Source organism: Podarcis raffonei, chromosome 4, assembly GCF_027172205.1.
Source record: "Podarcis raffonei isolate rPodRaf1 chromosome 4, rPodRaf1.pri, whole genome shotgun sequence".
Taxonomy (NCBI): Eukaryota; Metazoa; Chordata; class Lepidosauria; order Squamata; family Lacertidae; genus Podarcis; species Podarcis raffonei.
In genome coordinates this window covers 30198300-30211045 of record NC_070605.1, presented here as the reverse complement: position 1 = coordinate 30211045, position 12746 = coordinate 30198300, and the positions used below count along the sequence as shown (strand labels likewise).

Below are 12746 nucleotides of genomic sequence, written 5' to 3'. Positions count from 1 at the left end.
TGGGCACCAGCTTTTGTGCTGGTGTAATATATCTGCAAATGTGTGAAAGCTGTATCCCTGTTCCCCCAAGCAACATAGAAACCAAGTAAACAGGGTTTTTTTAAATCTAAAAGTATAATTTGTGTTATATGTTTCACTCAGCGTTATAATTTGTAATGCACTACAATGTTTTGTGCTTAATAATCAAAATATTATTATAGTTAATCTTGGATTGTGGCAGATCGCCTCTTCAAATTACAGAATGCTTATTATACAGGCTGTGCTCTCTTTTTCCATGCTACAGTTTTCTGCCTCAATTTAACATGCTTGGCTTGTTGGCTGAATGCGTTCTATTTTTGGCTCTCAGGACCACCACAAGTCTGCTGGGATCAAAAAGCTCAGCAAGACTACGAAGTCACATCTGTGGAAAGCTTTTTTCCTGTTTTTGTAAACTGGTAGATTATGATTGATGAACCTAGCATTAGGGTAATGTTAGCAGGGACACTTACGGCTTCTGTCCTCTGTGACATCACTGAGGTCAGACCATAATCATGTTAGCATTGAACACAATGCTTTATTAATGTTTCATGGGTATGTCAGTAGTAATCAGTCTAGCTTGCTATGGATAAATTAAACTGGGCCAACAATCACTGATGTATAAATTGAATGCTCTTAAAATCTACTGAAACATCTCCTAAAAGTTACCAGACTTAATCACTTCCCCAGTCTTTCTAATGAGACCAATTTTCACAGGAATTTCTTTCAATGAAAGGCTATTTCTCTCTCAGAGCATATATTTATAAAACACAGAATATCCTCCCACTTCCTTGCCAGTAAAATGCCAGATACCTGTTTAAGCCTGAATTAGATGGGTGTAATTTATCATCTAGTGACTACAGTGTTTCTATTATATAAAACTTCTATGAATGTATAAACAGGTTGAAGATAAAGATTTACAGACTGATTAATTTATGAATGGGGTACTGAGTCAATAATCATCAACATGTGCTATATTTTACATGCAATGGTCTGCAAAATCACAAAGGTCCCAAATGAATATTTAAAATGGCTTGGGAAACATTGGATTGTGTGCACTATACCTTTTTATGTTCTGTATTTAGTAATGGTACTTAAATTATACCTATTTTCCCCTAGGTCTGTTATCAACATTTCAGCTCATAACAGAAAAGTAATGAAATTTATAATAAGTAACTCTACAGTTAAATTCATTTCATTTGTACCTTCTCCCTCTTTAAAATGGATTTCATGTGACTTTTATTGCATTATTGTTAGGTCAAGCATACAAAGCACCACGGATAGATTGTATCTGACAACAACAGTTGCTATTATTATTTGCAACAACGACTGTTGTTGTTAGCAGGGGGATGTGAATGTTTTGCATTTAGAGCATTTCAAGTCAGTTGAAATATGAACTTCTCTAGTATGAAAACCCAGGACATCCAAGGGAAAGAAAAGAACAAGAAGATGTTTTTACATGTGATTTTTTTTTTATCCCTGTCTGTACCTGTACTGGAATTGAAATTGCTTTTCTTTCTTTCGTTTTTATGCTATGGGATGTTTAATGGGAAGCGATTCATGGATGCTAATCACTGCACTGTGAAACTAGGCTTGCCTCAATAATGCAATTATTTTATATTGGGAGGGGGGAAGATAGGTATTAACAAAATGAAGAGTATCCAAGGGAATATTAGGTATGTCTTGCAGTGCAAACCCAGTGCGGAACAGAGGGTGGCTGACATTTTTAAGCCCAATGGCTGTATTAATGCTCAGATGCCCAGCCTCCAAGGATCACCTGTCAGTGGTGGTCATATCCAAAGCACAGCCATGTGTTCATGAGCATACAACTACACAAACAGCTCCTACACACACTGCACTTGTACATTCACGTCTGTGCAAAGTAGACTGATGGATAAATTGTGAAGAGCCTCTCATATGCGTTGATTTTTGCAGAGCGAGGGCAGCTCTGGGTTGTGGAAATGCATCTTAATGAGTGTCTCTAAATATTCTTATTAAAACACTAATGCCCACAAGTTCAAATTAAGATTTTTAAAAAATAACGAATATATAAATAAAATGCTACTAATCATACAAGTTTTCAATCTAAGCAGGGTGATACTGAGCTGATTTTAAATGCATCAGTTACTTTTTTATTGCTGCAGTGTCTATTCTATTGTACTTTCTACTCAGCTTTAGATATTTGAGTTAAAAATACAGTCATTAATCTGAAACAGATAAAATTCAACAAACATGCTAATGGTGTATCGTTTCAGATGGTGTAAGATAGCAGCTAGGAAAGTATGCTTGATCCCAGTGTAATCAGTTAATTCCTTTCAAAGGAACCAGTTTTGCAAGGCACTAATTTCTCTCTTTCAGTGCTCCTATATACCTTTGGCTTTTCAGAAAATTTAGCATTTTGGTGGTTCTTAAAAGCCTTCTGCTAGGGAGCAAAGAACAGATTTTATTTTATTTATTACACTAATCTCCTGTTCTTTATTTAGAAAGTTCAGAGTGGCATACAAGGGACATCCAAGAAGTGATCACAGTTTCATTATGAATCCCTGTTGAAGGGAAAGTATATAAAATCTACTGCATAAAATGTATATGCTGTCAAATATAGGGTGGATACAATCTTTCATTTGCTTTTTTCTTCCTCCCATTTTCAACTTCTGCCCTGCGGAGGTGAAAAGCTAGTGATGTGCCAGCTTGTTAAATCGTGGAACTTGTTACTCAAGCTTAACTAAAAGCCTTCTTACCATCCTATTGATGCGCACAAAGTCTTCGGGCTTCTTTGCCCAAGGGGGAAGCTCAACATCATTCACAACAACTTCATCTTCTCTCACTCCAAGGTTATATCCGTTACTGTTGACAAACATTTCTGGTAGGTAGTAGAATTCTGGAATTAACTCCTGTAGTGGAAGAAATAAATACACTGTTTCTGTAGACAGAATGTATTCAAGAACTTTTGCAACCTTGTCCTTATGCTTCATTTTCAATGCTATTATACCTTTAAGTTAATTTTTAATACAAATCATTTAATTACTCAATAATAGATGCAGCAACCGTCTCAGTTCCATTCTGCTGCAGAGGCCATTGCTTAGATAACCTTCCTTAAAATAAACTAATACAATCAGAAATATTGCTGTGTGCAGAGGCATATCAGAATATGATGCTGCCTTACCCTGACCCAGGCTGCTGCTTGATCTAACTTTCCTTTTATTGTGTACAACAGATTTCCACAGGTAATAGCATGATTGCCTGTGGACTCCCAGACTTCAAAGGGTGAATGAATGGGGAACCTGCGGTACTCCAGAGCCTGCTGGGCTCTAGCTCCCATGGGAACTAGCCAATGGCCAATGGCCAGAAATAATGGGATCTGTTGTCCATCAACATCTGGCTAGCACAGATTCCCCATCCCTAATGTACAATAATAAGGGTGTATAAAGAATTAGCCAACAATAAAACTTTTCAATAAAGATATCACATTCTACAACCTTACAAGGTTCCTAAAATATGTAAGACTAGGGACTGTGCAGTGTGTATACTATTAAACTTGGGTTTATTTGAATGTGAGAGATGTAAGCACATGCGAGATTTTAGCTCAAGTTTTCTAGAAAAATAGCTGGGACTTTAAAGTGCCTAAATTTCAATGGATCTTGCCAAACTATAATTTCAGTGTCCATGTGATATGTCCTACTTATTGTTAAAGTACATACTCCAGAAGCTGAAATGTTTACAGAACACTAAAAGTTCCTGGACAACAACCCGATAATTCTATGTGACTTTTCACAAGATGGAACCTTTCCTGTCCCCCTTGAATTCTCATATCCACTCAAATAACTTAAGATTTCTGTTACTTAATAAGCAGCTACTTTTCCTGTGGTCTTAGTAGCTTAGCCTTCTTTATTTCTTCTGAAATAAAGAACAATGCAATAAAGCTACCAGGAACTTTTAAAAGGACAAAAATGAATATTATACCAGACATTTTATGTCTTTAAATATGATCTCTAGTTTATTTTAATAGCTATGCTAAAACCCAAAGGTATTGTTAATAGTATTACATGTGTTATGTCTTTGTATGAGGTAAAAAATGCCAAACTACATTTTCTAATTTACAAGCTTTGGATAAATTCAAGCTGCTGAAAAATTAAACTTTAAAACTTGGTGTTATAGAAGGCCACTATTAACACTAACATAATAGGATACTATAAGCCTCAAAGATGACATTTCAGTTTAATATGTTTTGCCAGGAGTACACCATTTTATGGCCTCCCTCTGAAATAAAATCCAATACAGACGTTTTCAGTTTTCTAATGTAATTCACTGCAGGGTTTTAAAGCTGTTTCCCTCACCACCCCCACCTCTGCCAGTTTCCTTCTTTTCCCAAAAAAAGCTGATCCCTGGGTATCCATTAATTCAACAATCACCTTATATTGGGGGAGGAGGGGTGGTCATTCAGTTATAAGAACCTCCATTAACTATATTAATTTACAATCTGTCACCTTAATGACATTTTGTCATAGCTACCTTTTTTGACATCGACATACTCTTGTCCAAGTGCAATGTAACATGTTTGAGAAGCATTAGAGAAGATTAGTTCTTGAGCACTCTATTCTTTGGATGCCAAAATTATACAAATTGAAAGGAGTGGGGGGGAGGTGCTAGCAAATGTGAAAAATGAAATGGTCAAGTTAGGGTCATTTTCAAGTGGGGTGTTTGCTAAAGGATAATTCCACTAGTATTCATTTTTTGCTTTGTACTGATTACTACAGGGAAAGGTCAATGTTTCAAGAAAGGCAAAAATAAACCCTTTTTGGCAGCATTTTCCTTTCTGTGCTGTTACACAAATTTGTCAAATATGGCATCTTTTAATACCTGTATTTGAAAATTAAGCAGTGCAAACACACTGACCCAGTTCAGATGTAACGGTTTGTTTTTATAAGAACAACCATGTGTGGGCCTCGGGATCCTTTCTCCCCTCCCACACAAAGGGAGTAGAATAGAAGTGGTTTGCAACAAACAGTAGTTTGCCATTTTGTTTACATGTGGCAGAACAGTAGTTTCAGCGCATTATAGTTCTTAAGCGAGCTTTCTGTTTTGTGAACTAACCATAGCTTTTGACAAAACTGCAACTGATATTTGTTGTAAAGCATAATGAAAAGCTTCTTATTTTCTCCCCCTGGTTTGGAAGGGAGGAGTGAAGGTATAAGACTGAGGTGTAGGCGTACTTCTTCTCATGACAGCAAACCATTGCTTGTTTTTTTTTTTAATATCTAGATTGGGATAGTAAGCTTTCACTGTTTAATTTTAAACATGGAAATTCACCTCTCATGAATAATAGGGGGTGGGATGGAGGAAGAAGATCTTTTCCCACCTGAAGATAGTGCCTAACTACAGGGTCAACATGCCTTCCAAATACTAGGCAAAACTACAACATTTGGCATCTATTGTCACTTTACATTCTGTACCAATGGAACAAGATGTCTGGTGCTTGCAACAGCCACAACAACTATCATACATCTACAAGCATCCAGTCTAACCTTACAGTCTGGATGCCTTTCAGGGTAGATATTCAACAGGCTTTTGTGTCCTTGGAATGTAGAGAAGATGAAAGTTGACAACAACTTTGGAAATTAAGAAAGCCTATATAGCCTATATAGGGACGCGGGTGGCGCTGTGGGTAAAACCTCAGCGCCTAGGACTTGCCGATCGTATGGTCGGCAGTTCGAATCCCCGCGGCGGGGTGAGCTCCCATCGTTCGGTCCCAGCTCCTGCCCACCTAGCAGTTCAAAAGCACCACTAAGTGCAAGTAGATAAATAGGTACCGCTTTATAGCGGGAAGGTAAACGGCGTTTCCGTGTGCGGCGCTGGTGCCGGCTCGCCAGAGCAGCTTCTCTTAAGTGAGATGGGCGCGCAATCCCAGAGTCGGTCACGACTGGCCCGTATGGGCAGGGGTACCTTTACCTTTATACAGCCTATATAGCCTGCCTCTCTCTCTCTCTCTCTCTCTCTCTCTCTCTATATATATATATATATATATATATATATATATGAACAAAAATAATAATCTAGTCTTTAATTATCTTATTTATTTGATTTTTTGCAATCTTGTCCAGTATGCCAATCGCATATCGGGTCAGTATCCCAATATACTAAAGATCTATAATACATAGATCACAAAGTTGCCTTTGAGTACTTCAAACATATATTTATACATTTCAAAACCAAATAGCACAATGTAAGTGCATCAAAATGGCCTGGCAAAGTGGTCTGGCAGATACTATGGAAGTTTATAGATTCAGAGACATTTCAACTAAAACAATAGAAAGGGAAACAAAAAGTTCTGATGAAAAAACGATGCATTTCAGTCTCAGCAAAACTGCACATTTTGAAAGCAAACAAAACTTAGGGCTTTTAGCCCAAAGAAATATGCATAAGTGAATTATTTAATGTGTCAGCTGATCCTGATCAAAAAGCATTGTTTTCTTTACAATGTTGATGACATACCAAATGACATTGGTTTCCAATGGAATCAAAATCATGGCAAGTACCTGGTAAGAGTTTATGAGTTTACCAGTGGTTTTTTGTTCAACCAATTATTTCTCTCTCCTAAGTCAAAGCAGAAATTCAATACATAAATAATGTAACTCTTAGTAACATCAGTATAAATGGATTTTGAGATCGTAAGTGCCTTTAAAAAGACTCCAGCAATGTGCTTTTTAAAAAAGAAAGAAATAGTAACCAAGTTTCTATTCTTGTTTCAAATAAGAGTGAGTGCCTTGTGATAATATAAATTTGATTTCTTTTGTAAATATTTAATAGCAAGACACAATCAGAAAAGATCTAAAATCAAACAATGTGCTACTAGCACTTTTCATGTAGTTTGGAATCTATCATATTAACTGGTAATCGAGGACACTTCTTAAAATAAAGCAAGAATGTAGGATTCAGTATTCAAACATAAAAAACCTTTCTATAGAACAATGGAGGTATAATCACAATTGCGAAATTACCCTGCTCGCTGGCTGTTTCTACGTATTGTGTAGATACTGGTTTAATCTAATGTGTACTGTTGCATAATATCCCCAGGCATCGTCAAGTAAAAGCTAAGGCTTACAGAAAAGCATACATTTTAAATGTGTCTTGTCATTAATGCTTTATTAATTGCCCCAGGCAATGCAAAGCCAGAGCTCAGCAAGCTATAACAATATGACACTTTAAGGTCAAATGCAATCTTGCTCTGTTTATGGAATGGGCCAAATATTGAGTTAACAGCAGGAAAGAAAATTTATTGGGCTTTTCTCTATCTTGTGATTATTTGATTTAAATTAGAATGGTTGTGGGGTTTTTTGCAAGAACAAAAGATCTTTTGAGCACTCAAATATTGGAAGAGTCTTTATTTCTCATTGTATATAAAAATGGCATTTTAGAGAAGTGAAGTATAAAGCAGCCATTCTTTTTGCTCTTACGTGAAACAGAACTTCAGGAATGCACGAGTCGATTGTTTATTTGTAGCATGTAATAACAATAACAGTTACTCAATTATTTTGCATGCATATGTAGCAAAACAATAATCCTACCTTCACATCTGAAGTGTCTCTTTGGCTAGTTCTCCAAGATCTTGCCACTGAAGAAAAGGTTCGATCTGGGTGATCAAATTTTCCATCATTTGCATTGAGGAAGAATGTTGTAAAGGGTTCCTACCACAAAATTAAAATAAAAAAATAAAAAAATGAATACAAGTGTAATAAGCAAAGGAATCCAAAACAACTTCATAATTTGAGTGCCTTCTAGGCTTAATATTTAAAATTAATTAAGAGAAGAATTAATAAAGAATTAATCAGCACTTCACACTAATACATTGCTTATGCTTAATCTCTTGATGCAACTATTGCTACTAATAACCCAAAAGCATCTGAATCCTAGAATGGAAGGATTACAACAAATGATGTGCTAGCTCTATATTAGAATAATGTCATCAAGAGACTGGAGTATTACAGTCTATTTCACACATACCAGTCTTCCAAAATACTCCAGTAATATCTCTATCTATTTCATTGACTAAACTCCACTGCTCTTTGGAGAACTTCCCATATATTTTATTTTGTGTGTGATATTATATATATATGATAAATATATTGATAAATATGATGAAGAGTAAATTATACCAAGCCTTCAACAAAGAAATGATTCATAAAAATGAAACATGTTAAAGTTCCATTGTTTTCAGGATGAGAGATGTAAGCCTCCACTCAACTCCCTAATGAAGGAAAAATGAGAAGTGCTTAATTTTGGCAGGATGCTACTCAAACTAAATATGTTCAAACAAAATATGTAATTAAGTGCATTTTAAAAAATCAGCATAGAACTGTATCATTAAAACCTGTTTGTTTAGATGTTCAATAAGAAATTAAAGCTAAATCCCCATACCATTTCATATGTGGTAGCAGGCTGCCTTCCACCATTAAAAATAAAATAAAATAAATAAGGCTCTTTCTAGCTAGCTCTCACAAGTGTTGACTTTTGCCTACAAGGGCTACATGTGGAAAGAGCCGGCAAAAAACTCCTACGCAATGAGTAACACACACAAAAATTGGCGGGGAAGATGCAAAGCTTTACTAGATTATGGTGCCTTTAGCTCATTGTGTAGAATCAGATGATAAAGACTAGAACTTATATTTAAGCCACATACAACCATTTGACCATCAGAAATTAAAGCAGCAATGTTTTTGCCCACACTCTAAAGGAAGTAGATATCTCAATTCCGATCTGAAATGCAGCAATAATGCTGAATGGAATTTGTTCCCAGTAAGAAGAAGAACTGTTGATATGTTAGTTTCAGACTTGAAATCAGGGAACAACCACATTGTGGTGCTCACCTGACTTCCTGGCAACCAAGTCACTGTTGCTTACCTGGAAGGAGGGCAAGGGAGGGGGGTCAATGTGGTGCAAACACACTGGCAGGAGCATGGGATTGGTTCCAGCAGTGTGTTAGCACCACATCAATCTTCCTTCTTCTCTGTAAGCAGCAGCTGTCAAGAGATTCAGTGAGTTCTGCCACCCCACTCTACCGTGCACTACTGACTTCAATGATGATATGTATCCATGTCTACAATATAAACAATTTTACCCATATGGTCCTGATGGTCCCAGTAGACCAGGGATATGGAGCCTATGGTTCTGTTGATGTTGAACCCAAACTCCCATCAGACCTTGCCAGCCTGGTCAATAATCAGCAATGCTGGGAGTTGTAGTCCCCACCACTGCAGCGGACTATGTTTTCACTGCTTGCATAAGCCATAGAATTCACCTTAAATCCAGGATTGCAATCCTAAGCACGCCCACAAAGGAATGAACACCATTGAACACACTCAATAAACATACATAGGATTATCCTTAATCTCAGAATGAAATGTTTTAGAATGAATTAGCAGAGCCCTAATAGCATTTCTTTTATATAGTTATGTGAATTAATTCACAATGATATACTCCAAAGCATTCCTTATATGAAAAATTCCTCATTGAGAAGAATTGAATAATTGCAATTTTAATATCACTGCATTAATTACCATGGCAACTATTAAGTTCTGTTAATAACAGCTATGGTCATTAACTAATGAAAAGTATCCCCTAAACATTAGGCAGTTCCAGTCAAAAAAATGTATAGTCTGGAAGGTTGGATTTATAACGAACATGAAATACAACACCAAGCAGGAAGTAACATGGAGAACATGACTGTGTTTGAGCAGTGTGAGTCTAGGCAGAGGACTTCATTCCAAGTGAATACCAAATATGCAACTTGGTGATGGTTCATGTTTTTAATTATATCTCCTTTGAATAAATAAGAAAATATTTTGTATATGCCACAAATGGCAAGCTTTAAAAGAACAATTAATCTGTTCAATAAGAGTAAAATTTATATCCCATTAGTGTTAAAAAACCCCCCATTAATCTGAATACTTGACATTTATGTTGTACTTTTAAAAACCCAATAAAACTCTGTGCACCTTTACTTTGATTTGAAGATTGTTTTGAAGGTGCTTATTGGGGGAAGCTGAGATTCTAAAATCAGAAGCAACTGGGGATTAGGAAAAAGCAGTAGGAAAAAGGTAATTATAGTCAATTATGTTACAGTATAATCCTAAATTCCATGACAACATTATTTAAGAGTCTGAGACAAACACAAAAGCAAGAAAATTCATAGTCAAGGATTAAGCCTTTCATAGTTGAACACTACGGGGTGCCCCATTAGACCAACATATGGTGTCTATCTTTTGGATTTTTAATCCTTAGCCTCAACGCATAGGCTCTTCTACATTTATCATATAACCTCGGCATTAGTTCTTACCTTCAAAAATAATTTCATATCAACACACACTATATTTCTTCTTAATTTTTCTCATTTAATTATAATTACGTTCAGGTAAAGATGGCTACGTTTGAAAGAGATTAAAAGAAAACCATGGCTTTAAGAGAAAATCACGCCTGCCTTGCTCTTCCCCCAATCCTGTTGTTGCGCTTCCAGGAGCTAAGTCATGGCTTGGCTTAGCATTACATGTGAACCCAGGCTTGTGATTTGTCTCCCCTAAATAGAGCATGAGTGGTACGTCAAGAACCTTGTCCTCCAGGCTATTTAACATCCACATAAAGCTGCTGGGAGCTGTCATCAGGTGTGTGTGACCAATATGCAGATGACACCCAGCTCTAGCTCTCTGTTCCACCCTGCTTGATTACAAAATGGGGTGCTTCAAAGTTGGAATCAGACTTCATAATTATAATTGGACTACATTTTATTGCATTTTCAAGGTGGCATCCACATGAATAAATTGTGCCAATAGTGGTTTCCCACCTTCAAATATAGTGGACATTATGGTTTAAATGCCTATATTTTTAGGAAGCTGGACAACTCAGGATGGCGTGAACATCCCAAAAGACAATGGCTGCACTGAACAGTTATGCTACCACAAGCACTTTTGGCTCAGCAACAGAACTTCCCTTCCCTCTCCTTTCTCCCCCGAGTACCCATTTTGTCCCCCAAATCTGCTTTGGAGTGTTTGGGGAATCCCCTGAACATATTTAAGGGGTGCATGGGGGTACAAAGGGAGAGGCAAGTTCCAATCCACAGCAAAAAGTGCTTGCAATAGGGAAGCTGGTGATTTGGAAACTGCCTATTACTTCCTATTAGACCTAGATCTAGAGTTGAAACCCTGGCTTAAGTCTAGGGGTCTAGAGGGTCTAACCATCTTGCCTGGAACATGAGAACATAAGAAGAGCCTGCTGTATCAGGCCAATGGCCCACCCATCAAGAACTGGTAGGGCCTGCTACCACTGATGCCAAGAGAACGAGCAGATACAACGACAGAAATCATTTCTGTGGGTGACACAAGGACAGAAAACCGCAGTTGCAATATGCTTCATATTAACTGTTTTGTCTGTCCAACTCAAATGTAGTAATCATGCATAGTCTGATGAAGTAGTGTGTGATTTCCTCCCTATCAATGAAGATGTATTTTTCTTGCTTTTCCCCCTTCCTTGTCTGTTCACAGTGGATACATCCACCATGCAGTAGAGCACTGGGATTCACCTGGCTGTTCTTCAGAATGGCTTGTTTATTTATTTGCATTTCTAAGCCACTTAATATTTTTAAAATCCCTAAGCTGTGTACATTATCCATTAAAACAAAAAGGTAAAGGACCCTGGATGGTTAAGTCCAGTCAAAGGCGACTATGGGGTGTGGCGTTCATCTCGTTTGAGGCCGAGAGCGCTGGCATTTGTCCACAGACAGCTTTCCGGGTTCATGTGATGAGTGCCAGAGCCCACGGAAATGCTGTTTATCTTTCCGCTGCAGTGGTACCTATTTATCTACTTGCACTGGTATGCTTCTGAACTGCTAGGTTGGCAGAAGCCTGGCCAGAGCAACGGGAGCTCACCCCATCGTGCAGATTTGAACTGCCAACCTTCCGATTGGCCAGCCCAAGAGGCTCAGTGGTTTAGACCACAGCTCCACCCTAAATACACCCTAAAGCCAATAAAAAAGATATCAAAGTTAATAAACCAGGAATCCACACACATAAATCAGGGTCCAATCTTATGGATCAGGGGAAAGCCTTGTTGATTTGGTGACTTGATCTACTTGCTCCACTGCAATTTCACTTCTATCATGGTTACCCAGAAGCAGGGAGCCATCTAAGTGGTTACAGCAGAAAAAATTACATGGATGAGGATTCTGTAATTCCACATTTTATGAAAGTAAAAAATGAATTTGGCTTTACAGGTGAAAATACTGAATGAATAGGAGGCGACAAAAATACTTACAATGCGAACGAGCCAGCATAAGGTACAAGTAGATGTTGAATAATGAGTGTTATAATGATAAGGTGGAGTCTGGTCATCTTCCCATGTCTCATAGCGCTCTGCATAAAAGACTGCTCTCTTTGGATTCAAAGCACCGATGGGCTGCAAAGGGAATACATATACATCACTATATGAACAGCTGGAGAATGCTTTGGAAATCTATATCACACTTTTAGTTTGCATCCTTTAACAAGGATTCACCATATATGACATTCAGCAGCCCGAATGTTGATAATTCATATTGCAGTTTGTTCAGACTGCTTGAGAAGGGGTGGGAATTTTATTTCAGAGGCTTGAGTTACTAAACACATGACTGCTTTAAAAACCAAAAAAATGTATATGGCATAAGTCTGCAAAAGTTCAAGACCATTTCAAATGGGGTGGGGGGTAGTTTC

The 12746-nt window shown here is 37.4% G+C and overlaps 1 protein-coding gene across 6 annotated transcripts in view; it reads right to left on the bottom strand.

Moving 5' to 3' along the window:
• Positions 1-12746, bottom strand: part of NBEA (neurobeachin) — a 359299-nt gene that overhangs the window by 53364 nt on the left and 293189 nt on the right. For all 6 annotated transcript variants that reach the window (XM_053386038.1, XM_053386039.1, XM_053386041.1 and 3 more), the window contains 3 exons: positions 12313-12453; positions 7578-7697; positions 2754-2906 (listed from right to left, as the gene is read on the bottom strand). In XM_053386038.1, the coding sequence (XP_053242013.1) occupies positions 2754-2906; positions 7578-7697; positions 12313-12453 (414 nt within the window). The remainder of the gene's footprint in view (positions 1-2753; positions 2907-7577; positions 7698-12312; positions 12454-12746) is intronic.